Here is a 27061-nt window from a genome sequence, read left to right as displayed (position 1 = left end):
GTGGGCGTGTGACACATCGGTGTATACATTTTTTATTCATTTATTTTTCTTTACCCTTCAACTACTTTGCTCGGGCGGGCGCACGTCAAACAGATTGTGGAGGAAAGTTGATAAAGAAACCACCGAGCAAGAGCTGGGAAACCAACTCCCTTCGTGTTGCGTGCTTTACTGTCGTTTTCGGTAAGGCTACAGTGTTCGTATGTGTTTGTGCATGAGTGAATTGGTCTCTCTGCTTCTCTCAGACCACGATAAAAAACGGCAACCCCTTACTTTGGCGAAGCGAATATGCTTCCAACACATGAGTGTTATCGTGGTGTGTGGCGTGCATATTATACGATGATGCAGCGCCGAGAGTAACAGCAGCAACAACAACAAATCAAGAAACACGAAACGTGTTACTGCCACCGTTAGCTTAACTGTGGTTTTCTCCACTTTTAAAAACAATCAAGTGCACACACATGCTTTTTCGGGAAAACATTAAGCTGAATGTTTTGCAATTTAAGCTTCAACCTGTGGGCACATGCTATGCTGTAGCAGGTGGAATGGAAATTAAAGAAAAAGAAAAATGCCGCCGTGTCATAACTCATTAAAATTATATGAAAACAAACGGGTTGGCCACAGCCGCCCAAGAGATAGAAAGTGGAAGAAATGGGTAAGAAAGGGGAAGATAGTGACCATTTCCCGCCGTTTGTTAGCTCATTGCTGTTGAACGGTGAACTGCTCCTTTTAAAAATACGAAACAAATGGTCCTATGCCACCAAGGCGGGGTATAATTTCATTTTTTGTGGTTGTTGTTTTCTGATTCAAAACGCCAGCCATCGCGCGATGCAGCACCACACATCATCACTTCCTGGCCTGTGTTGCACAACCAGCTAGTAGCGCTAGGCGAACCCGGAGAACGCCTCTTCTGCAAGAAACTGCAGTCAGTAGCAGCAGCCCAAAGAAAATCAACCAGATCAACATCTCTCAAAACAGACAAAAACCTTCGCAGTGCGTTATAAACTGCGCAAAGCAGCACCCCTCCGGCACAGGGTGTGTTTGTTTGTATGCGTGCCAGGGCAAAAATAGCGGAAGGTGGAAAAGAAAAGCAGCGTTTGAGGCTTAAGTAGAGCGAGAGAAAGAGAGGAAGATCGAAACTCTCAGCGCCGCGCAACGCTGCGTGCGCGCGGAGCTTTTTCAACGCAATCGCGAACGGAAGAGGCAGCACAAATACGCGGAGCGGGAGCAAAAAAAAGGGCCAAGATGAAATCAGAATCTAGAAAAGCAAGTGACAGAGAGAGAAAGCGCGCGATTTAGTGAGAGATGTGCAACAAACGCACACACACACTTGCACAGACTAAAAACGCAAACGAAGGGGGTTGGTTCTCGATCGAAACTCTTCAGGGGGTTGAAGGAATTTTGTTGTGCTGACAGGGGGAATTGGGATGGAGTGGCAGAGTGGAGTAAGACCCGCTTTTCGATCGCAACGACGACGATCGCGTTCCGCGCCGTGTCTTCGTGGCGTTTTGTTGTTTCGTCTTGTCCCTGTCCCCCGTGTCTCTGCAATTCTCTCCCCGCATTGATCAGCGCTGGTTGGAGATTCTTCGCAAAACTGCCCCTTTTCGCTTGATCCTTCGCTTCCCTTCACCCTTCTCGCGGGCTATTGTTCCTACATGGTTTGTTGTTTTTCTTCGCGTACAGAGACTTCGGCTGGGTTAGTTGTTTTGTGTGTTGTGTTTTGTGCCGATCGAGGGCAGCATTATAGTTTACGGTAGACGATGGTGAGCATCTTCTAACCTGTCGCTAAATTGTGCTGATGCTGCTCGGTTCGCTAATAATATGATGGACCAGTTGGGGTAGAAACTGTTGAAAATGGTCGCACGGCAAACGCAAACACATTCTTCGCACATTCGCGCCGACTAGCACACATCGATATTTTAATTGAAAATCTGTGCAGCAAAATGAACAATATTTAGATTAGGTTTTGGACGATGCAATCTAGCGAGATTGATAGACAAAAAGCGATGAGTTGATGTGTGGTGCAGGTGTGATACACACGGACGATCTACACCATCACAGCAAGCATCTAAACCTCTGGGTCTGGGCAAGAGCATGGTGTGAGCCCTGCTTGTTGTGAGTTTGCATTATTTTTAACCTCTACCGCATCGCGCCTATGCGAGAGGCGCTATTTCGAGTGGGGTGATTACCGTATTTTGTTGTCCTTTTTCCCACAGCCAAGGGCGGCGTTGTATCTCGTGTGCTTGACTCGGTGTGCTGCTTGTGAGTGGTAAATAAGTGTGTGCGAAAAGGAAAGGTGTCTCCAAAGTTTCTGTGATGAAATGATGCTTAGCAAGCGCTTAGTAAGCGCGTGATTTCTAATGGAAATTGAAAGATAAAAAATATATATTACAGTGAGTGTCATTTGTGTAGGTGCGTGTGCGTTTGTAAATGTGTGGCATTAGTGCGAGTTCTCGCATGCCCGCGGTGCCCTGTATCCTTGAGCCATTCCTCTAGTGTGCTCTAGCGGCGAAAGGGTCGTTATCGGAGGATCGTCAGGTTTACACCGCGTAATCGTTTACTTTATCATTTACTGGTGCGAGAAAGAAAGAGTGTTTGTGTATGTGTGCCCGTAGGTGAGTGCTTGTGTGCGCCAATGTGTTTGTGGGCCGGTATACGTATGTGTTTGTGTGTCTGTGCACGCGTATGTGATCCTTGGCGAATGCGCAAGCGCGTCCTGCTCGCCTGAGGAGGCGATCCGTCTCAGTGTCTATTTCTAGAAGTGCAGTGCGACGAGGAAGAAGCGAGTGATTAAATAATTATCCCCCCCCCCCACACATACACACGCACGCACATACGGTGCGTTTCCCCATTATCCGGTAGACGCAGGGCAGAGTGGAGGGCGTAAACAGCACAACGATCGCGCGATCGCATTTCTTCCATTCCCTTCCGGTCGTGTCCTTTCGCGTCGTGAGATTTCGGTGCGTCGGTGTGTCGTATTTGTTGTTGTTATTGTTGTTAAAATTGTTTGGTTTCCTAACCCAAGTGTGCTGCAAGCCGACGACAACGCCGAGCGCGCGCTACAACCAAGCGTGTGTGCGGGAAAATTCTTCGCTGGTGAATTGTTTATTTTAGTGCTTCAAAATTTGGGATTACTCGTTAGACCTGGTGGGTATACATGATTGCCTATGCCCGTGTGCACACCGCCCTGTCCTTGTGCGTTATTATTAAACCTAACTTTCGATTTCTGTCCCTTTCTCTGTCGAGTTTGCTGAAGGTTTTTTTTTTGGGTTAGGCTTTTTAGCCCGAAGGTGGGATGGGAAATGGGATAGCAATGCACACACGCACACACAACATGCACCACAACATGTAATCGTCTATCAGGCGACAATCTTTGTGTTCCGTTCTTTTTTTCTTCTCCTCTTTCTTTCTGTGCGATCGACGACGGTCCTGGGCCGGTCGTATTTGGATTTGTTTATCTCTCGCGAGTGTTTACGCGAGCGCAATGTTTGTGTTTGTTCGCTCGAAGGAAAAAAGCTCGATATCCTTCCTTTGCCATGCAAGGCGAATGCAAGCGACGGACCGAATAATCTGTGTTGTTTCTTACGTTTGTCCTTTCCTTTCTTAGGTTTGTAAGGATTTACAATGTTCCTCATAGGTGGAGAGCGTTTTTGGACGGGTAAAATGCACAAAACACGAAATGCATCCTCGTTTCGAGTGTAGCATTGGATGTCTGGAAACTAGAAGAGCATAAACCATAAGCAAATGGTGATCCAGTTCAGAATTGAGGGTTTTGGATGCCCATAAATCACGCATGTACAATAAATAATCCAATTGGATTACAATTAATGTAACGGACCATCATATCTTCCTACGAAAATCTGATCTTCATACTTCTGTGATGGTCACCCTTATATGATTTAGGTTTCAAAGTAGAAATTTTAGTCTGTCAGTGGTTCATGTGATACAAGTGGTACAATTGTATGAAACAGCTCAATTGGCGTTTTCGATCATACATTTTCGAGAATTTGAGCAATTTCCTTTAAACTGCACCAGTTCAAGGGTTTTTAGAAAAAGCCTCTTGAAATCTACCGTGATGCGATTTTTTTTCTTTCTGCTGGTTTTGCCGGAATATAACTTCTTGTCCTATCGATATAATTAGTGATGTTGCCATTTTATACTTTAAAAATACCCAATGTTCACAAAATAACGTCGCACAAATTTTGCTTGCGTTATTGATCTGAAATCAAAGATATGAATGTTAAATAATCCAACTTGATCGAACATGCGACCACTAGGCTTTTATTTATATTTTTTTCAGCCATGATTTCAATCGCCGATCATCAAATGGCTATTTACAACAAAAAAAAACTGACTGAAGTATCGTGAAAGCGCCCATCATCGGAATATTTATTGGATAGTGTTCGTCTGTGAAATCTTATCAATTTATGTATTTCGGATTGTAATTCATTGAATTTTATAATACTGATACGCCTCTCAATCAAAGTTCTTACATCCTATTGCCAAATCTAATGCTCACCGTTTCTTGAAGATTCCTAGGTGCGATAATTAACCTGTTAAAATAGCAAATAGCAATGCTCCTTGCCTGTTACTACTGGACCTGAGCCGGGATTAATTTCGTTGCCATTAAAAGGCTATAAAGTGTTTCGTCAATTATTCACCACCAAACACGTCACACACGAGTGCATCGGTAGCTTTTTGGTGTGTTGTTCTTCAATTTTTGCAAACTTTATACATGTGTGTTTGTGTGTGCAAACGACAGCCTAAAACCTATCAAAGAAAAGAGGAAAAAACACAAATAAGACAGAAACCACCATGCAACAAAAGAGTGGGTTTTTTTTTCTTCTTATAATTGCTCGCTGTTCCAGTTCGCTGTGCACATGATTGGTTTGGAAGGTTTTGGATTTTCTTGATCTCACGATCGCTTCCAGCCTGCAGGCGCGGGCCTGGTTCGGTTATGATGCTCCGGCTCCATCGCAACCGGCAAATGGCGTGTGCCAGGCTCTGTCGTAGCAGAGCCCCACCAACCAACCCCCCACATTCGCTCCCAAAGGGTGTGCGGGTGAGGGCGAGCAAATTAAGCTTCATGCCACACGGTGCGCACACTACACCTTTGTTCGTGTCCGTGTGTGTGTGTGTGTATGCGACTTTTGGTGGTGTGACTGTTGGGAGGCTTGGTGGGGGGATGGTGGTCTCGTGCTCGCTTGTTTCACTTTTTCGCTCGCCATTTCGAAGGCGAAGGTTACCTTGAACAGTGAAGCGTGATTTTTCTGATCATTTTGCACACCTCGAACTCCTCCACCATGTGTACAAGGGTGTGTGTGTGTAGTGGCAAAGTCGATTTATTTACTTTGGCCGGTGTTTTTATTTTCTGTTGTTGTTTTCTACGCTAATTCGTGGGAGTGTGACGGTTTCGCTGAGCTAGATGTTTTAACTAACACCATTAGAAGGGGGAAAACTTTCTCGAAATCATCTCCCAGCTGACGTACGAGCAAGTGCTGCACACAACCAACATCTCTGTGGAAGAAAAGAGAGCCGGCGAATACACAATTAGTGTTCTGCGTGGCATCGAAATAGAAAACGAGATCCGAGATGATTTGTTTATTTTTGCGCGGCCCAAACATCGGCACGAAATGGGAAATGGGAGAGTACATCCCGGATTGAATCATGCGCAAAATATTTGCTGCGTTGTTGCTCTCTGTTGGAGTAGCATTTTTGCCGTTGCATCTTAACTTAATTTGCTGCCAAAGATTGGCCATAGTAGGTGAGTTGTGCGAAATCCGGAACAGAATAAGAAGAGCCTCTCCAGAACTATAATAGATTCCATTAAATAATGCTGCCTATGTAGATGCCGTAGGGGATCGATATATTGTTGAAAAAAAATATGATTTTATAACATTAGAAGATTTATTCATTTATGGATTAGGTTTCAATATTTTCCTGATCCAATCTGTCTCATCAAATCTCATTAAAAGGTTTGTACATTTTAGTGTCAAACGAAATTTGTGAATTGGTTTCAAAAGTTGATCGAGAACCTACATCATGCTCAAATATCGATTTGGAATTTATAAGCAAACATGTCTTAACTAGACACCTTTTTAATGTTTTGTTGAAAATTGTCAAACCAACTTCCTTAACAGTTCTACTAGTATCTTATGCAATTCTGCATATCTTTTGTTGTTGTGATTTTCATTATCAAAAGGTTCTGAAAATGGAATAATATTTATCTTTGAGTTTCGCTTCATTCCCCTTGAAGTATTGGAACACTTTCCTCATTTCATGTGCAGTTACCGAACGAATGATTATACAATATATTACCCATGCCAAAGGGATAGAAGTCAAGTGTGGCTGAAATCATGTTTGTCCAGGTCTTGTTTACCCTTTACATAATTTAACCGTTTTGCGTACGATGCTTTCCTGCAATTCCATCGTGTGGTGTGTGAGCATTCGCTTTTCCCTTTGTGCAACCCGTTAGCGCACAAATTAGCACAAGGGACGGGGGTATGTATGTGTGTGTGTCTTTGGACCACAGAAAAAGCTACGAATTTGACTCAATCACGTGTGTGGAAGTTGGAATTTGCACAACGTGAACCCTCGCAGCCCTAATCCCGCAACTAGTTGCATCGCCGTGTGCAATTATGCACCCATGAGGGAGATGAACGTTTTAGCGTTTCCTTCAAACAGAATACAATTCCTCTCTCTCTCCCTTCCTGGGTTGGCAAAGGGGAAACCACGTCCTTGTCACAATTAATCTCTCGATGTCATACCGCTACCGTTCATAGAGATCGAGGAGAACTGCCGAAAGAAAACCAGTCATACTATTTCCAACTTTCTAGTACAGTAGCGTAGCTAACCTAACAATTGTGTGCGGATTGCCTGCCTGTACGCCGGAATTAATATGCTGACTGCAGCAGCAGCAATCGCGATGGGGGGTATCTTTTTCACACCTCTTTTCTTCCCGGTGGCAGCAAAACACAAGCGCCGGAGTCTTAGTTGCGCGCGCTTACCACTCACCGTCAGAGGAGAGTTTGTCTTCTAGCGCTGGGAAGCAACAACCCTTTTCGGCTCTTGCTGCTCTCGCGCTTTGTCTTTGCTGATCCAATAACGGTTGCAAATGCAGCCAGCTCGGGGGATAGGGCGAGCATTGGAGAGCAGACGAGGCAAACGGCAGCAGCAGCAGCAGCGACTCGCCCATTTCTCCTCCGTGTCGTCGTATCCTCTCACATGTTTGCTCTTGATCGAATGTGAAAATTGCTTCCTTCTTTTTCTTGGTCCCGTTGGGTGCTTGTGCTTGTGTGAATTGCCTTGCCGCTTCCCTACTGTTGGCGCGGGGTCGTCCGCCATGTTGCTGTGCTTTGTAATTGCAAGCGTGTGTTCTCACTGTCACTATTTTTCCCAACACTCCTTCCAGGTGGCTGGCGTATCAGCGACCACGGAGCGACTTACAGCTCCCCCCGCGCCTCCACAGGGCCCTTCGCCCCTTCAGCTCTTAGATGAGTCTCACATGTCAATTGCTGCGGCTGAAAATGCAGGGTAAGTGACGGTTTTTATTTGTAAAGCTGTTTTGATGATAATAGAGAGAGAGAAAAAAAAAACAATACAAAACGCATCGAACAGTGCGTTCTTGCTCTCTAATTTTCTCTACTGCCTCCTCTCCCTCCGAGAAACGTCTCCAAAATTAGCTTTGAAGCATTAGCTGTTTATGCTACTTGTGTTTGTGGTGCTGTTTTGTGAACATTACTCGACACTACTAACAACAGTGTAACAAAGAAGGTCTTCCCTCCCGGCCTGGTTGGTTGGTTGGACGTGTGATTGCTTTTGATCGTTTGATTTGAAATTGAAATTGCACTCCTCGTGCACTCGGTGGCACTCTATTGATCAAACGGCACCGTTGGGCAGGGTAGTGTAGGGGAGAGACAGTAAAGGGGCATCGTCAGATAAACCCAATCCTCCCGGGGCATTGATACAGCGGCCGGGGATTGCATCATCGTGTAGCTGTTTTCAGCTAGAAACGTTCGTTCCGTCCCGTCCGCTGTGTCTATGTTTTTTTCTTCTTCCGCATAAACACTCCATCGATGGGAACGACGCAACACAATGTGTGTGTGTGGGTATGGTGTGTTGTTATGGTGTTGCAAAGGATACCAAAACCGTGCGCCCCTGATGCCAAGAAGAGATGTATCGACGGGTACATGACACTGCATTGCCGCTCCATTCTCCATAACACCCCATCCCCAGCGGTTGCATTCAATTCCAGCTTCATCGCCAGCGTCAAGACGCGCCAGTGTTTTGTTTTCGCGGATTAGATTCCAAGCGAACCGATTAGATTAAATCGTTTTGACGCGAGAACGCATCTCTCTGCTGAATATGGACGCGCGGGCATGCACACCAGAAGGGAGAGGAGGAGGATGAGGAAATGGGGCCGAGCGTACATCGATTTATGTACGAAATTGTGCACAGTCGGCGGCGGGTCGTTGTGAAACGCGGGGGGTGTTGCTGGTGCTATGTAAACTAAATCAGTTTGCCGTTGGGCGAGGCTTTCGAACCGAGTGAGTTGCAAATAGTCGAGTTTAAGACTCAGAGAGGAGCGAGAGAGAAAGAGAGAGAGAGAGAGATAGAGGGAGAGAACGAATAGAGAAGCACCATCAAATCTGGGTTTCCTTCCTTTTTAACACTGCTGCCCGGACATCCTTCCCTGCTTGGGGCATCATCAGCTTTTCATAGCAAACGCGACGCTGCAGTTTCTGCTGCAGTGTTAGTCGGAGAAGAATTGCTTGCACATGCAAAGGCTAACACACAGAAGCACGGCGAGCCAGCTATTAACGTTTACGATTCGCATTCACTGTCCGCCCTTTGTGACTCTATGGACAATCTGAAAATGAATGTTTATCGAAGTGGTGGTGGAGTGCATATCGCCAGCGGCCGTGAGTGAGCAAACGTGCAGCGAAGAGTCGTTGTTTAAGCCGAAGGAACGATTTGTAGATGTTTCTGTCATGTCTTTTACCATCAACACTGGCTCGGTGGGGGGGGGGACAGATGGTTTAATTTCCAACCCGAGCGGCGTCGTCTCGTGTGCCGTGATCGAACAGCAGCGGGATGATGATTCTATTTCCCAATGAAACCAATTGAATTGCTCCAATAATGCACATCTCATTTGCTGCACTCCTTCCGAATGCTCCGATCGACATATGCCAATCGACAATTGCACACCATTAAGAGCTTCTGTGCTGGCGAGTTCCAAATGAAGCTCCTGATGTGATGTGGATCCATTTGTCTCCGGCGGATGAAAAGACATTTGTGCGCAGACCTGCACATTGATTGTTGACACAAATTTAGCGTCTTTCGGATGGGGCTGTGCAGCATCTCGCACACAGTCACATTAGTCATCGCACGATCAATGAAACGGACGAATCTTCCGTCATAAGCTCGTCGTTCATTATCGTTGCTTTAGTCATCCACCGGACTCGAGCCCACCAGCCCTTGCATGCGGTGTGTGCGCTCAGCAAGTCCAATGCATTGTGCATCGCTTGCATCGGACGATAATGGTGACGGTGCAAAGAAGACACACACACACTCACGGGCATGTGCAAAGCGTTTTGATTCCATTTTGTGCCTTGCAGTTGTCCAGAGCGCTCCAAGCGAACGATAATTGAGTTGAGGCAGGTCATCCTCAAAATAAATTGATTTGTTGGCATTTATTGTTAGCAAATACAAACACACATAGATGCCCTCTCAAGCACAAGGTATCGTTGGGTAGCGTTTGGTTACATGATCATACAATGCTGCTACGGATTGCGATATTGAATTGGTAAAGCAAATCGTTAGAGTCTTTAAAGAGAGAGTTTGCCTGGTTGTCGTGGTTAGAATATCTCTAAGATGGGACTATAAGACATTGGAACGCGTTCTGATAGATTAAAATTTTCTATCCACTGTAAGATAACAAGATCCTACATAACCGAGATAGTTGTTGCATCCCACAATAGTTTTTTGTAATCACTGTTTAGCATGAAACATGCAATTTGTAGCATCTCTCGCCATGCATTCAACCAAAACATGAACTCCCAACATATTTTGAACAAACTTGTCCGCTCTTATTTACGACAAAGTTTGTGGCGTTTACGTCTAACCTGTCGTACGAAACTTTTCATCCAGCAGGCAAAGTACACACAGCTGGAATTGAACTCTCCAAATCTTCGGCCTACCACTAGCGCGCCCACAAGCGTTGTGTTTGCTGTTCTGTTTCGGGAACAAATCGTCGCTAGTACGTGGCGCACGATGGTAACCTGTAGGGGACACAAATAAGATCCCGTGTTTTCCCAACTGTTGGACTAAATTACGTTTCCCCAAAAAAAGAAACGTCCAAGGTGATGTTGTGTGTCTTCCTTTACGGAATCTGTTGGCGCAAGTGTGCTTCATCTCATCCATGTGGCACGTGGGCCATTTTGATATTCAAGATAACCTAGAGTGTGCGGGTTTAATTCGATGCGATAAATTGATTTTTGTGAAGTATCTTTTGGATTTACGCCTAAAGATCCATTCCAGTCCGATATGAAGGAGGTTGGAGGAAGGCAAATAAAGAGTTCTTTATTTCATATCTCGCTTGTCACACTACAGACATTGCTACGCGGAACGATCGCAATTCTTAATTTGTGTCTTCCTTCGAGAGATGTCGCCATACTAGAGGAAGAAGAGAAGAGGAGATATCAAGTAACGAGCGTATCGGTTTTGTCGCCCGGAAATGAAGCCTATCTCCAATCACGGCTGGAGTGTTGCGATAGTTTTTTTCTGCGCCTCTCTCTATGCTTTGGATTGCGTGGGGTCGCGCTCTCATCTCATCGATAAAGCTCTGAAGCATCGTTTTTATCTGAATTAATGTTTCAGCCTTTAATAGGCTTATAAATTCCTACACCAACACACCGTCTCACAGTGCGTTGTATTGAGTTACTAAAGGCTCTGCTATTCATGAGCAACGGAAATGAAATTCCTCACGATAGGAAATAGAATAATCAGATTCAGATAGTTGAGATTAAGATCGCATCAATATCAATCCAGCACTGCAAAACATAGAAAATGAAACAATTTTTGTTTTTCTTTTTCGTTTTTGTTTCGTTTGCTTTCCACAATTTCATAACCTCGTAAACACGTACACACGTCCTTCTCCGCGAGCGAGAACAAAGATGATCTTTGACACTGCGTTGTGCTTAAGGTTGAGCACAATTTAATCTACATCTTGCAGCGCGTCGTGTGTCGATCTGGAAATGGCCTGCACAGACTGAACGAGGATTAATGTTTAATTACACGCAATCATGTCGTAAATGACCGATGAAGATATGCTGGTGTGCTGTGCGTGTGTTCTGGCGCGTCTCTCGTGTGTCCCTGTACGACGATGCCACACCACACACACGCATGCTTACACAATCATTATCATTCTAAGGTATTAAGAAGGCACACCGTGTTCTTTCCATTCCGCTGAGGCGCGTACTTGAACATTTTATTGTAATGAAAGCAAGGAAGAAAAAAAGGTGCAAGATACAAGCAATATCCGTCGAAAGAACTGCTCGAATGATACGTTACACGTCACAGCACAATCTCTAGCTGTCGGGCTGGCGAAGGTGTCTGCCGTGGTGTGGCAAGTGAGGCAATTATTCTGTCATTGGGCTTGATTAAACCGCAGACAGGTTCGTACCAAAGTTCATCGCGATTAACGTCGTCGACCACGACATGCGATGCTTTGATGTGTGATGATTTGTCATGTCCATCGGATGCGTTGCGAATGCCACCTATATCACATTATGCTACGGAGCGCTTGGTTGTTTGAGCAGCATTCTTCAAAGCTGGCAAATCATTAAGCAATTAATCTCTGGTTCCTTCTTATGGTACAATGTGAATCTGATTTCAGAATTCCTATCATCTAAGATTTATAGTACAAATGAGAAAGACATTTAAATAAAAGGAAGATTTATATAAAAATCACATGCTCATTTGCTGAGCGTCATCACAACTAAGAGACCATGGACGAGGCACTGGCTTAACTCTGAACAAACTTTTCTGTAAGTAAATTCCTAAAAAGTGAATCATAAGCTCCGGCTAAGCATGAACGCAAACACGTGACAACTAGCGAGTGGTAAGGGGGGACTGTTGTTACCATTGCAGCGATAGCAGAAAAGTATTATTATTTTTGTCAGCTTTTCTGTGCGTGTTTTGTGAGACCAGTTCCCACTAACACAACGGATACGTCAGAAGAACTATTGCATGCAACAGACTACAGGGGAAGTAGTAGGGGTTTGTGTTTGAAAAACAAAAGATAAAAAAGTCTAACATCAGCGACGTGTGTAACTCTGTCTCTTCTCTGAACCCGATGCCGTTGTTTCGGAATTTCACCGTTTCGATGACGAATGCAAGTTTACTCGGAGCGAAGCGCACGTTGGCAACGAAAATCCTTGGCCAGCGACAGGAAAACAATCCAAAGTTTTTGATGCAATGCAATGCTAGTGTGTTTATTCTGCAAACGCTGTGAAAACTCACTTCACTTTTCTTTCTGAATCCAAACAGCCAAGAAAGGGGAGAAATTAGCATTTTACTCCTCCCTGCAACTGTGTTTAATGTGCTATTAAATTAAACAAAAATAATCACAAGAATGTGAGGCTCGCATTCCAATGAAACTGATGGTTGGTTGATAGGAGCTAATGGTATTGATTTTACAGCGAATTTCGCTCTAGCACTCGAGCAATTTCGACTTTCATCAGCTGAGAATGGCAAACGTTTAAAAAATGGCAAGCTGATGGGCGAGAGCGCACTACAACTACCGCGTAATGCTGATGATGATGGTGATGGTATGCGTGGCAGCATTATAAAAGCAACCGGCTCGCGTTTACTAATGCATTGGATCGATGCAATTTCAACAAAACCTTTCCTGCTCGTTGAATCCAATTCTCCCCGGTCGCGGTGTGTCGCAGTCTGCCAGAGACTCATTTAAGCTGCTTTAGGTTATTGATTTTAGCCGGTTGGCGTGGCACGTCTAGCTATGTTTTGGGAACGAAAACTCCCTCCACGCATTTAATAGTGTTGATTGAAATATTACCTTGATAATTGTGTTTCTTTCATCCGATTCAGTCATCGTCATTATTGGGCATGTGATTTGATTGCCTGCAAACAAAATAGATAATAAAACTTTTGGGATGTATTACATGTTGTATAAAAATGGCTACCATCTATATTCCCTTTTCATATATTGGCACAATTTGCAACGTTTATCGATTCGCACAACATGCTGGTTTTTTGAATTTCTCTACCTTCTCTTATGATTCGCGTCATGTTACCACTTACCGTTACTGGCTGTGTTATTGTTTGCTTTTTTTTTTACTTTGGTGGTGGTGATGATGGTGAGTATTGTTGCGGATTGTTTCGTTTTACAGATTACTGTTATTTGTGTTTACCAGCTTGCGATCATCATCGCTAATTGATCTGGTTGGCTGTGTATGCTTGAATTCCCCAGCAATAGCCACTCGGCAGCATTTGCTTTTCCTCTCCCGCTCGCCCGTGCCGTGTCTAAGGCTGTTTGGAAGACAGCTTGATATATACATACACACCACACTACACTGTCTTGCACGCTTGGCAGAACGGTTTAAGTGAGATGGCACAATCTCCCCCCATTTGAAACGTGTACTTTCGGTCGTGCCTTCTCCTACCAGTCTTGTCAAACTTTCGATATCTGCTTGAAACTTTTCAGGTTCGTTTCTTTCATCCGAGCATGGAAGGGAGAAAACATAAAAAGACTAACTTTAAATTAATGTACAATTGAACATGACAGTATATGACCATTCTGGTTTTGTGCAATCGGCAGAGACCCAAACTCCCCGACCACTGGCTTTACTCATACGCACCAACATCGCACCCCGCACAGCTGTCAGGATGATAATTTGCCTCGTTGTGCTGTGCGTTTGTTTGCCTTCGCTTTTTGCGGTATTGACTTTTTCAAACCCCATCGCTAATTATGAAATTATTGTTAGCGCTTTTAATCGTGCGCAGTTTGCTTTCCGCTCCGCTTTGCTGCCAACTTTTTCTGAGCGTTGTGTTGTTGTTGTTGTTACTGTTTCTAATCACAAACTGCCTTTCGCCGGCTAGTAAGTGAGTTTGATTTTTTTCTTTGCTTTTCTCGTCTCTCTCCCTGGAGAAGGTATCAAAATTTCACCATCACACATACACCCGTTCCTCATTATTTGGCAAGACCGCGCAGCGCCACGAAGAAGATGCGAGAACAAATCCAGTAAGCATGCCAGCAGCCAGTTACTCGTTAGTCATCTTCGAGGTTTTGTGCCGAAAATGTAATGAAGACATGGCGGCTGCTGCTGCTGCTGCTGCTGTGTACGTCAACTGCGTCAAGCGTCCCAATCTACTGGCTCCACGTTGGAGGACTCCCCGAGGCGATAATGCTGCTCATGTGCAGTAAAAATTACCCTTCTGCTGGCGGCTACAGCGTGCGCCATGGAACGTGGGGCGGTGGATGTGGTGTACCGTTAGCTCTCCTCTAGGTTGCTGCTAGGTTTCCATAGGCCGTACACACTGTGCCGTGTAGGATGCGTGTTCACCAGGGTGACCGGGCTTTGGTGCCACAAACCCACACACACACATTTTCCATTCAATTTCCCCGATTTTCGCCCGATCGAGCGGCGCTTAGAAGCGACTGAAGGGCCTGAGAATGTGCCAACCATTGTTGGTGTGCTTTCTCTTTTAGTCGAGAGAGGGTTGAAGACAGAGAGTGAGAGAGAGAAAAAAGGTGCTCACCAGATGGTCGTAAATAAGCCACGTGTTAATACGCATCATTAGCAGGGCGTCAATTATCAGTAATTAAAATTTATGTCCCTGTATATTAATGGGCTTTTTGGGGGTCATCCTCTTTTAAGGGCACGCGGGCAGCGACAAGCTCTTGGGTTTGCATTCATTCTAAACTTTGTGTCTTTTAAATTAAACTGCGATAGTGAATCAGAGCGTCGTTTGTTAGAAAAGCAGCATTAATCGGGTGTGAACACATTAACGATATGATTGAGAATAGTTCAGAATGCTACAAACTCTCAGATTGTCAAAGCTTTCCAGATAATGCTATTGAAAATTGAACAAAAACTGCCCCAACCATCAGATTCAACTCGGGTACTATGTTGAACAGGTATAAAGCTCACAAACTTTCGCGCAAATACATATCACCTGCCCCCGTGTAAATTCTCCTAATTGAATAATGTAACGAAACATTCGTACAGCTTCATCTTCGCTGGTATGGATGGGTTTTTTCTCCCCCCATGAATAGTGGACGTTTTTCGCCTTTCCTGCTTGCGAACTGTTTCGCTCTGTTCACCTCCACCAACAAACGGCTGAAATCTTGTTTGAGTGATTGGAAATGTGAAATATGACAACAGCGGTAACAACCTGTTCTTTGCCCGCTTCCGATTTACTCTAAGGCTGGTGGGTGCGTGTACGTGATTGAGCTGAAGCACTTTTCCCGACACTGGATTGAATTTTCCTACACGCATGCACACACACACACACTCACACGCAGGTGATAAGAAATAGAGAGTGAAGGAGAGAGAACGAGAAAAAAAGTCTGGGAAACTGGAAGAGAAAATGACTTCAATAGATGACAGTTGGTCGGGGGCTGGTTTTGAAGGGTCTTCTCAGGCAAATTGATTTCGCTTTCACTACGGGAAAGACGTGTGTGTTGGTTCGTTTTTTTGCCTTCTGTTGCATTTAATGAAATTTCTCGTCCCTTCCCCCTACCCACATACACGTACACGCGCGCATCCCATTCGAAACCCAAGGCGTTTCGGTTCTCTCATTTCGCCGCTAGCGCTTTCTAGAGCTTTCCGTCAGGGGTGGTTTGTCTCCGGACCCACCCAAGCTATGATACAAATTCCTGCTTTTCCGAATATTGATCAATGCAGAAGTTAAACCTTTTCCGGCAAATGCGAAATGCGATGGGGACATTTCTTATTCCTGCCATTCCCATCAGCTCTAGCTGTAGCTCAATTATGCTTCATTTAAGCATTAAGACGTGCCAAACAGTGCCAGTCGTAAAAGGAAGAAACGGGAATCATAAAATTAGCCAGCACCTCCCAAATGCGTTGCTGCAAGCAATTAAAAAGCGCAATAAATTGATGAGGCATGGTTTGCGATTTGTATGCATTTTGTATTGATTTATTATGCTTGGTGCAATAAAAAGCATCACCACCACCATCCCCCGTACGTTATCGTTTGCACGCAGACGAAAAAAATACACGCCCGTGTGACTGTGAAGGGTCTCAGAACTCGACCGAGCGAGCGGTAAATGCCAAGCAAGTGATGAAAGTGATAAAACAGCTCGAAGACAGCCGGCAACAAGCAACGAACGCCGCCACCGCAAAGCTTGTGGTAAAACATGAAATAAAAACCTTGTCTTGGGGCGTCGGTCCGTTGTAGAGGTGCCTTTGCGAAAGCAGCGCATAAACTTTGCCGGATCCGGAGAAGAATAACGTCTCAAAACGCACAGACACACACCGCAGCGCGAGCATACGCAGCGCCACATCGTTGCAGCAAGGGCAGCGAAATGTAGCGGGTTCTGTTGGTTGGTAGAGACGCAGCAAGTCGAGTGTGGGCTGTTTGCTGTGTGTGCTATACCCGGCGCAGGATGAGGCCGTGAAACATGAAACGAAAATTGAAACGAATGACTGACTTTAACTAATTATAATTGTGTTTTATGATGTGGTATGCTGACATTTTTATGTGCTTTTAAACGTTCCAGCGCTGGAGGGATGTGTTTATTTTCCCTGCCATCTGGCCAAGGGCGCGCGGATAGGCACAGTTTGTGTGTGTGCGCTTATGTGTTGCTGTGTGTATCCACGTCAATGCGTTCTAATGCGTGTGTATTCGTTGTATGCGCGTGGTAATGCTGCACAGTCCATCTTCTCAAGACATCTTGCTGTTGGCTTTTTAATGCTTCCCCTCCCCCTTGTTTATGGTGGTCCCCCACTACGGGAAGATGACATAGCAACATGCCTGTATGGCGCCACTGTCGCCAACTTCCGGGTTGCAACGCATAACGACAATGACAACTAATAAAGAAAAAACAACTCGTGTGGCTTATCTTGTCAAACGAGAAAGCAGTAATGTCTGGAATGTTGGCATTATATTCGACACGGCCATTGGTTGAGCCCCCGGGGGAGGGATAGGGCTTTCGCAGTACTAGGCTAACCACAGTTTCATTAAAATCAAAATTGTAAATGATTGGTATTTTGCGTTTCGCGCACGCGTGCGTCTAATTATTTTCGCCACACTTCGTGTGCGGAAGCTTCACAATGTTTCCCACCGGTGAGTGGGAAGCGTAGAACCAGATACCAGTCCACCGGTGGGCCGCTTTCGTTTTAATGAAACACTCTGGCTTAAGTTATGTGCCATCAGATGGTATTTTCTTTAGTGAGCGGTAGGGACGCAACGACTTTGCTCGTAAGTTTTAATTTTTGTTATAACTTTTCATTTGCGAGACGGAGAATACATAACTTCATTTTACGTTGCAGGGCACAACATTTTGCATAATTAATTGTGAGTGTTTTTTTCTGGAACTGTTCGTAAAATAGCGGATCAAAGGATTCATGAAATTTAATGCAAAAATGATGTAAAATATGAAACGAAATTTGTGCAACACATTATTTACAGGGTTTTTCGAGTCAATCTTCAATTTTAACAACATTTCTAAATGCTTGCGAGATGTTTTTCGACAGCTGTCAAATGGAGTATTTTCATCACAACTGTTTTTTTTTTCAGTTCTTCCAAATAATTTTCGGCATATCCCAAGCTGGATTGAGTAGCAATACGGCTTTTTTGGACCGTTCCTTGTGAATAAAAAAAGTTCGATTGAGTCTGACAGTTCTTTGTGATGTGTTGAAAATCATGTGTAAGGTGTAAACTAAACCTTTATTGTGATGCCAGCACAAAATATGACAGCTGAAGAACAGTGGAAAAACATCTTGTAAGATGTGATCAAGGATGTTTACACTCGATTGAAACATGAACATCTATATTAAGCTACTTTTGTATGTGGAACATTTAGCACGGAAACTAAACTAAAATAATCGCCCTTTAAATACATTGAACTTTATCTGTCATTTTCCCAAACACGTATATTATGCTGTCGTGTAACAACTAGTGTTGGGTTAATCTGATTCAGATTCATGAATCTGAAGAAATCTTTGAAATGAATCAATCAATTTGAATCTCGGTAGGAAAGATTCATGAATCTCAAAGATCCATGATCTCGAAAGATTCATGAATCTCGAAAGATTCATGAATCTCAAATGATTAATGAACCTCGATAGATTCACGAATCTCAAAATCTAAATCAATCTAAAGGGATTCATAAATCTACAAAGATTCTTATTATTATTCTTCTTACCGTAACAAACTACGTAGTCATGGCAGCCTATACAGGTTTTAGAGAAATCTTGGCAAGTAGGACGCAACTGGATAGTTTGTTTTGCTACGGGGAGAAACCTTGGAGATGCGTGAATCTTTGTAGATTCATGAATCCTTGATGATTTAAGAATCTTTTTAGATTCATGAATCTTTAGAGATTCAAAACATCTGTAGAGATTCGATTCGCGATTGGAATTACTAATCGCTGAAGATTCGTGTGAATAAATCTCAACGGAAGACTCATGAAACCCAACACTAGTAACAATGCTGTTAAACTCAATCCAGAATGTGACGTGTTAATTGATTGAAGAATTGGATTTTTAAGTACATTTTTTTAAATACATTTTTGTTAACGGAAGAATGGTCCAATACGCAACTAATATTATGATGCAAACATAAAATGTGACAGCTGTTGAAAAACATCTCGCGAGTGGTTCACATTAGCAATTAAATATGAAAACTCTGTAATTTTTCTAGAATTGCTTTTAATTAAAACAAAAATTCATGATTAGCTCTTAGTTTTATTTATTTACGTATTGTATGTATTCTTAGGTTGTATGAATTTTGCAATAATTTTATTTCCTACCAATTTGTACCACGTTGCCTATCGAGCTCGTGTGGGACAGTAACCATAAATGATTGTGACTATTATCAATTTCCCTCCTGTGGTTTTGATTAGACGTCGTTGCTTTCCGGTAGCGCTCTCTCTTCTCCCGAAGGCTACTAGAAGAAAGCAAACTGATAAGTTATCGCGATGGCTCAAGTCCTTGTGCAGTTCTAAGCTTATTTAACAATACCGCCTTTGCACTTGCACGCTCCACACTCGGTCCTTGCATCCAACACGCAAACAATCGCATTAGGCGGTTATGATACCTTGCTTGCGGAACCGATCGAGCCCTTTTCACGTGTGTAGACGACGGGCTGCTAAGAATAGAAGCTGGTTGTTCCTGCTGTATTACAACACACACAACACAATTCTGACCGTCAGCATGCGGCCGAAACCAATGCGCTCTGGATATTAGATAGTGTGGCAAATCGCACTAAGTACGCGCACCACTTAGAGCAGCACATCACGTGAACAACGACGTGCGCGATCGTGTGGTACCGCATTTGGTGTGCGCTGAATTGCGCTGGCCTTCTCCCGTACTCTGAGGGCCAACGCGCGCGATACGATACGCGCAATCGCGCTAACTGTGCGCTGCCGGCGCGAGCAATCAATCCACACTCATCTCTCATCCATCGCGCTGAAATCGCGCTGCTGTATGCTGCGTGTACCTGTGCTGTCGCGTTAGATGAGTGGCACACACTGGTTCGTTCACCAACACACGCGTTTGCGCCCGCGAATTACGAGCAACACGATCCGCGCGCGCACGCGTACCTTCACGATTCTTATGCGAGCGAACCAGCGGAGCATCGCTTTGGTGTGTGGTGAGATGTTGTTGAGCGGCAGCATTATAAGATGAGACTGACTGGTCGGTGTAGTTGTGTGTGCGGCAGCGTAATTATTACGTTTGGGTGGCGTTGGTAATTTACGTAGCATTTACCGAGTGTGTGTGTGTGTGTGTTGCGTTGAAAAGTGTCGAACCTCGATGAAGATCGCGAAGAGAGGAACTAATGGCAAATAAAACGTTTCCATTCTGATGCTCCTCACTTCAGTGCTAATGTACCAGAATGCTCTCGCAGCGCAGCAATTAATGCATTTTGAACCATAAAATCATAATATGGATGATGCTTGAACATACTACTACTTACAGCAGCAATGCCCAACGCACCATTGCTACCGGTGCGCGTGTGGTGGTGTGTCCACCAAAGGTTTCGCCCCAGCATGCAACACCGATGCATCAGCGCAGAAGAAGCTGCACTGGCGGTGGCGGCGCGCGCTCGGACTCGCCGCGCGCCGCGTGCGCTTTGTACGCGAAAGGTTTATTTTGCTTTTTCCCCTCCTCTTTGAGCCAGCTCTCGCACGACCAGCAGCATTCGAGCCATGGATCCGATTCGAGCGATTGGTTAATCAGGTCAATGTTGTAACATTGAACGAAAACGAAATTTATGTGCGCAGCGCCAGCCTCTGCCGCGCACTGCGCTTCATCGTTCGGGTTGGCGCTGCTGTCGCTTGATGTGGACGGTTCTTAAAGCGCCATTTTTTTTTATTATTAAAGTGTATTCTTATTTGTTTTGTTTCCTCCATCAATCATTGCCATTGGGTGTTGCATTATGGGAAATAAAGCAAACGGTTTTTTTTCAATGTTCGATGGGATTGGCCCACCAGCCTTGATAAACTTGATAGATATACAATAAGTTAAATTATGTTAAAAGATGAGTATATAAAATGTACATCGTTGCTTATACTTTCAAAATGTATCTTTATTGGTTACGCGCAGGGATAATCAATTTTGGTAAAGATTTTACCGTAATTAATTGCTTCTCAACCAAATGACTGTTTGATTTATGGGCACCGTGTGCTAAGAGCTATGCATTTTTGTTCACCACAGTTGGTTGGCATACAGTCTTGTTGGCTCTTGGTCCAATTGCGGGTACAATGTTACATCTTTCAATAGGGGGCAAAGAAGCAAAGGGTTCGTTTGTACTGCTGTGGTATTTGGGAACAGTTTGTTGGGGTTTCGTTTTTATGAAATTAAACCTGTACTTGCTGTACCATAATTTATTATCCATTTAATTTGCTCACATTTCGAGTGCACCATTCAACCACCACTGGAATGCAAATCGTGGTTTAGAAAATGAAAATGAAATAAATTAATCTCACTAAATCGTGCAAAACCTCCTCTATAATGTAATAGCGCACGGTCGATGATGAAATACAAAAGCTTTCTTTGCTGGTGTGATTTATTTTGCTTATGCATGATCCTTTCTGTAGTAGCTACCATCCCATCAGCCCATCATCAGCTGAGCCAGAGTGCACTCGAGCCGCAAAAGCACACCCGCACCCGAACCGAGCGATGCCAATTTTGCAATTAATTAGAAATGTAACCCGAACCCAACTATCCTAAGCTAACGGCACTTGTGGGAGAGATTGGCGGGCAACGATGGACGGGGTGGTCTCCCACCCTCCAGCGTCGCCATATTTCGACGGGCGCTGTTGAATGGGCCATTAAACATAAATAATTGCGTCCAGCAAGAATTTATGTGTGCTTGTTTGACGCGACACAGGTCTGCACGGGGAAGACATTTAATTTCCATTGGACGAATTTTTAATGTTCACTGCTGCTGGTGTATATGTTTTGTTGCTGTTGGATGGTGGGTTTTCGACGAGTATCGTTCCTGCTACATCCACACGATGTCGTTTGTCACGTTTGTCGGTAACGATGGTGCGGAGCAGCTACACAAACTAGCAGTTAGTTCATTTTCGGCGACAATAAATAGATTGTTTACTAGTCTTGAACTGTTTTGTGTGACACTTTTCACTGTTCAATCGTACGCTTAATAGTTGACATAACGTTTCCATTCTGTTGTTAATGTTTGTTGCTACATTAATGTAAATAATAATCGGTGTATGGTTGTATGCTTAAATACATTTTATGGGGAGAATATTCATCTTTATAATTTACCAATATTTTAAGACTGAGACATACTTGTAGAATGGCAACCCGAAATAATAAGGGCATATTTTTTTTAGTGGTACACAGCAATACGAGCAAAAGATTTTTGAAATGAAAGAAGAGCTGTTTCCTGTTCTTGTAGCGTAATAGTTTCCTGTGTGTATTACTATAAGAATCTAATAGAAAAGGAAAGATGTGAAAGGAAAATGCTTTTTTGCTTTCTATCCTTACCTTTGATGTTACTTCACCGTATCTGTTGACAGATTAATGATCACTACTAGATCCCAAATTTGTCTACTTAAGCTAGACAAAGCCCTGAAGAAATAAGCGCGTTCAAAGCAATAATTAAAAGTACCAAAGACTAGCAAGGCTTATACAGATCATATTTGATCGCTGATGTAAAACACACAACATTTGATCCATTTTAACCTGGGTTTTGATATGCAATTTAGAGAACATTCAAATGGACATTAAATTAAAATGGAATCCAATCCAGTTGCACAAAATTACACTTTTTGTAGAAATTTAAAACTGCAACAATGGCCCAAGAAAAAACCCCAAGTTGTACTAAGTTAACGATCAAACGCTCCTGTCCCCACCATCAAGAAATTATAGAATAGCTTACTGTGGTCTCTTTTAACACTACGCGGTGAGTTTGATTTTGTAGCTCTGCCCAACTCACCATCAACATCAACATACCTATCCATCCAGCAAAGGCACTCTTCACAGTAAAGCCTACACCAAAGCTTGATGTTTTGTTTTTGATTGCTGATTGTTGAAAGGTGTAGTTGTTGCTTGCGCGACTCTACCCGAATGGATTATCGAAGATTGGAACGTGTCCGCAATGCTGGCTGTGGCTGTGTGTGGTGCGTTCGGTGGGCTCGGTCCGACGGCCGATCGACCGGATTCGAAGCCGCGTATACTCCGCGCTGACCGAAGTCCACCAACTTCCGAACAGATGGTGTCCAAAGGAGTGGGAGGGAAGGTGGGCGATTGGGAGGGAGGTAGAAGAGTACCTTCTGTGTGCTTGTGGCGCCAAGATCGATAAGCAAGAGGGAAGAAACGAGACAGTGTAACGGGAGTGCACTGCGAAGAGAGAGCGAGAGAGACCTTGTGGCAGAATCCTACAGCGGGCCCGCGATTGGAACAATTTAAGGTTTGGCTGCGCTCGGTGGCAAACAGTGCGATGAAACCTGTCGGAGGGAGTGGGCCTGGGGAAGAATGAATACCGTGTAAAAGGTAGGGAAAAAAGGCAACATTATGTTCTCTTCCGAACGTCTAATTGCTGCGGATGATTTGCACTTTCTGTTTCCAACATTATTTGTGCTGACCACATCACCACTACGACCACCACAAGCAAAGCACCACCAGTCGACAACAACGTCATCAACTTGGCTCGCCCCGTGGGTTTTGTCAGTGTATGAGTGCGAAGGCACACGTTGGGCAGTGATTCGCGTTTGGTGCGTTGTGTCAAGATGGCCCGGGGAAACTGTTTGGCTATATGGCCGGTTTGCCATTGTTTCACGGGTGGCGGGTGATGAAGAATGTTGTTCGATTTTGAATTGAAATGCATGAAGCGGTGGCTAACGCATCGGCGGCCACCCCATCGCCAACGCTGCTTTGTCTTCTTTGCGCTGTTGCTTTTCATATCTGTATCGATCCCTTTCTATCTCTAATCATCCATTCCGCTTTGTCGTTTCCTCGGTGCCGCCGTCAGCACCACCACTCCGAAAGATGTACCGTAGGTGCGCAACACTAAAAGCAACAGCAAATTCAACATCAAAAAGCTGATGATTAACTTTTAATTATAGACTCGCCTAACATCGGTAAGGTTTTTCGTACGGAGGGTTTCTGTTTCTATTGATCTTTTTTATGCTTCCCACTCAAGCCAGAGCCCTGTCGAACAGCTTATCTCCGTTGTGTAGTGTATGTGTGTGTGTCTCATTTTCTCAGTTTGTACCGATAGCTGTACTCTCTTTGCTACTGCTGTGCAGGTGAACTGCAAAGCCATCCAGCACGTAGGTTTGATGACTGTACATGATCGAACGTCACTACAAATATGAACCGTAAATAGCGACAACTTCTTTTCCTGTTTCGCCCAGTTGTGGGATTTATTTGCTGCCCATTCCGGCAGAAGTGATATCCAATCTACTCCCTGCTCCGATAAAAGCTACAGCAGGAGGGTTGCGGAGATTGCTTGCCGTGCTTTTTTGCCTACCCTACACGTTAAAAATAGTCGGAGTTGGTTGTACAGGCACTGGAATTTCAACCATTGAAATGTGTTTGTTTATAAACACATTTTATTATGAAAGTCAAATTGTAATCATTCAAACCCCATCATTTACGAATATAAAAACGAAACGAACTATAAATCTATGTTTTGCACATAGTTGGCTGTTTTGAATTATTAATCTGCTTAGTTAATAGAAAAAGTGCTCATGAAGGTATTGCGCACATTTCACAGAACACATAAAACATCAAATAATATCGTCCCACTCCGAGCAGGGCAAACATAACATAAAGTTTTACAGAGAAACTTTATCATATTTCAGCTGTGTATTCACAATCTTTTGCTGCATAGAACACACTTTCTGAGGCGAAGCGTGGGTGGCGAAGTAGACGACGATGAGTCGGGGTAAAGCCACATCACTTTCCGGCGGCGACCAACAAAACCGGAGTGAACCAACTCGCCCAGCCAGCCAGTCGGTCGGTCGGTTGCTGGGTCGGTCGGTTGGCCGGTTGCTCGGGAGCCAAACTATGAAGCAAGACATGCAACAAGGCAAACCTTGACGTTTCCTTCAAAGTGTGAAAAAAGCGGGGTTTTTTTTTGGGTTGGATAGGAATGAAGAGGAGAAACATTAAAAAATCAATAAGGAACTTCTCTCGTCGCTCACGCTCTCTCCTGCATGGCTAGCGTGTTGCTGTGTGAGTGATATTATGTACTACTGAAATTTTTGGTCTAGTTTGTTATTATCTCATTCTTGAACGCTGTAGTTTCCTTGAGCGCTACAAATCATTCAAAATTTAATGTACCTAAAAACTTGTTCAAATTATTAATTGCCTATCACAACAACTTTTCGTTTTACGGTTGATAATAAATTCTCAAAATAAATATTCTAAATATTTACTCTTCTATCATCATTCATGAACTAACTGTTTACTTATTTCTCTTTACAGGTATGTAATTTCATAACTACTTCATTCTGTTAGTAACAAGTAAGTGTAAACAATCTTATAGGTAATTGTTGACTATATTTTTGCAAGTATTGAATCTGCCACCTATAAATGTGGGTTTGCTCGAACTTATTCCTGCAGCAACTTTCCTTTTATACACAAAAATTAAAAAATAAAACTTACATTTGCGTTGTTCATGCAATGGACAAAAGACGCGTCTGCAAAAAAGAAACGTTTTGCGTTGTCGAACCGCGAACGAAATCAATGTTGCCAACGCCGATGTGGTGTTGACCTAGGTCATGATCATGCACCAACACGCAAGGATCAATATATGTAATAAGGCGAGCACAGGCCGCCGTCGGTAAGAGCACGAAGCATCACACAAACACCATTTTCCTGTTTCATTAAACTTTTGCCGCAACAATCTGCGCCACGGGAGCAAGGGAGCGGCGGGTGGCGGTGCAGAGTCAGTCGTCTGTGGGTGGATGTGGGCGAAATGGAAAAGTATGGGACATATTTTAGATTTAACACAAAACAGGGAAAAAAGAACGTGCTATCGAGTGATACAAAGAATAAAGGGAGAGAGAGAGACACACACACTCACACGGATACAGAGAGAGAGAGAGAGAGAGAGAGAGAGAGAGAGAGAGAGAGAGAGAGAGAGAGAGAGAGAGAGAGAGAGAGAGAGAGAGAGAGAGAGAGCTTCAACATGCAAACAGAAAAGTGAGATATTTGGGTGTTATGTAGAATGGGTGAAATCCTGTGGCTAGCAGAAATAGTGTACGAAAGAGAAGGAAACACAGCACGAAGCACGCTGCTCATGGAGACGCCTGGTTGTCGCGTGGCTGTGGAGAGAGAGAGGGAGACTGAACGTTCTAGACGGTATGAAATACTGTCGAAGCATTTTTCGACGTGCTAGGATACGAGCAAGAGCGCACGAAATAAGCACCGCGTCTGTTGTAGTTTTTTATTGATCGCATTTGCAGCTAAAAACAGCCAAACCTCTCTGATAAGCGTTTGCCAGCATAGTGTCTATTTTGACAGACATTCTGCTTTTCTTTCTTTCTTTTTCTATGAAGTGTGTATTTATGTATGTGTGGCTGCGCATTTTCTTTAATGACAAGTGTTTTAATTTTTCCTATTTTCTTGAATACCGCACAGTGCCAATAAATCCCTCAAAACAAGAGGGGACATTTTGCACATCTCTCAATGCTGAGAGTAGTATCGCAGAGGTTGTTGAACTTCCCCCCCGAATGGGAGTTTGCTGATAAAGCTGCAGAAGCATAATTTATTGAAGTTTCGTCCCTGTCAATGTGACAGTTGTGTTATAACTTTAATATTCTCTTTATCTATTTGGCTCCCCAGTCTCTCTTCTTGTGCACTTTCCCGATCTCTTTCTCTCTTCTCAGTCGGAATGGTTGTCTAAAAAATGGTTGTTTATCGATGACGTATGTGTGGAAAAGAGCAGTCTCTTCGAAACTCTGGATTGAATTGAATCATCGACCTTAAAGCTGATAAAAGTACGGACATCCGTTTGTCGAGCGTGTTGGAAGCGTCGGATGTAAACCTAAGCATTTTAATCCGGTGCTGTAACAATGCAAGGAAACAAAAAGCAACCGTTGGTCGGTGTGCAAGCGAGAAAACAAACGCCAGACAGTTGAGAGACATGCTTTTTCTTCGTTCCGTGCGTTCCGTTCCGTGTACAGATCGATAGATGACACAACACATAGCACAGCGACACATTGACACACGATGGGTTCGCTTTATAGTTCGATGCAGACATGAGAGTGAAAAGACGCGGTCAAATGATGTAAGCAATGGGATATGCGGATGGACTGGAGAGAGATGGTTGAGAACTCTATTCGCGTGCTTTAATTTTTTTATCTCTTAGAATAAAGCTG

At 43.9% G+C, this 27061-nt stretch overlaps 1 protein-coding gene across 2 annotated transcripts in view; it reads left to right on the top strand.

Annotated features, from left to right (window-relative positions):
- The window catches only part of LOC120904275 (nuclear receptor coactivator 2), a 124193-nt gene that overhangs the window by 47267 nt on the left and 49865 nt on the right, over positions 1 to 27061 (top strand). Inside the window, exons 2-3 of one of the 2 annotated variants that reach the window (XM_040314158.1) lie at positions 2214 to 3144; positions 7409 to 7530. In XM_040314158.1, coding sequence (XP_040170092.1) covers positions 7502 to 7530 — 29 coding nt within the window. In that variant the 5' untranslated portion in view covers positions 2214 to 3144; positions 7409 to 7501. The remainder of the gene's footprint in view (positions 1 to 2213; positions 3145 to 7408; positions 7531 to 27061) is intronic. The other variant, XM_040314159.1, reaches the window with a different exon arrangement.

The sequence above is a fragment of the Anopheles arabiensis genome, chromosome 3, assembly GCF_016920715.1.
Source record: "Anopheles arabiensis isolate DONGOLA chromosome 3, AaraD3, whole genome shotgun sequence".
NCBI classification, from domain to species: Eukaryota; Metazoa; Arthropoda; class Insecta; order Diptera; family Culicidae; genus Anopheles; species Anopheles arabiensis.
This window is presented reverse-complemented; position numbering and strand designations above follow the sequence as displayed.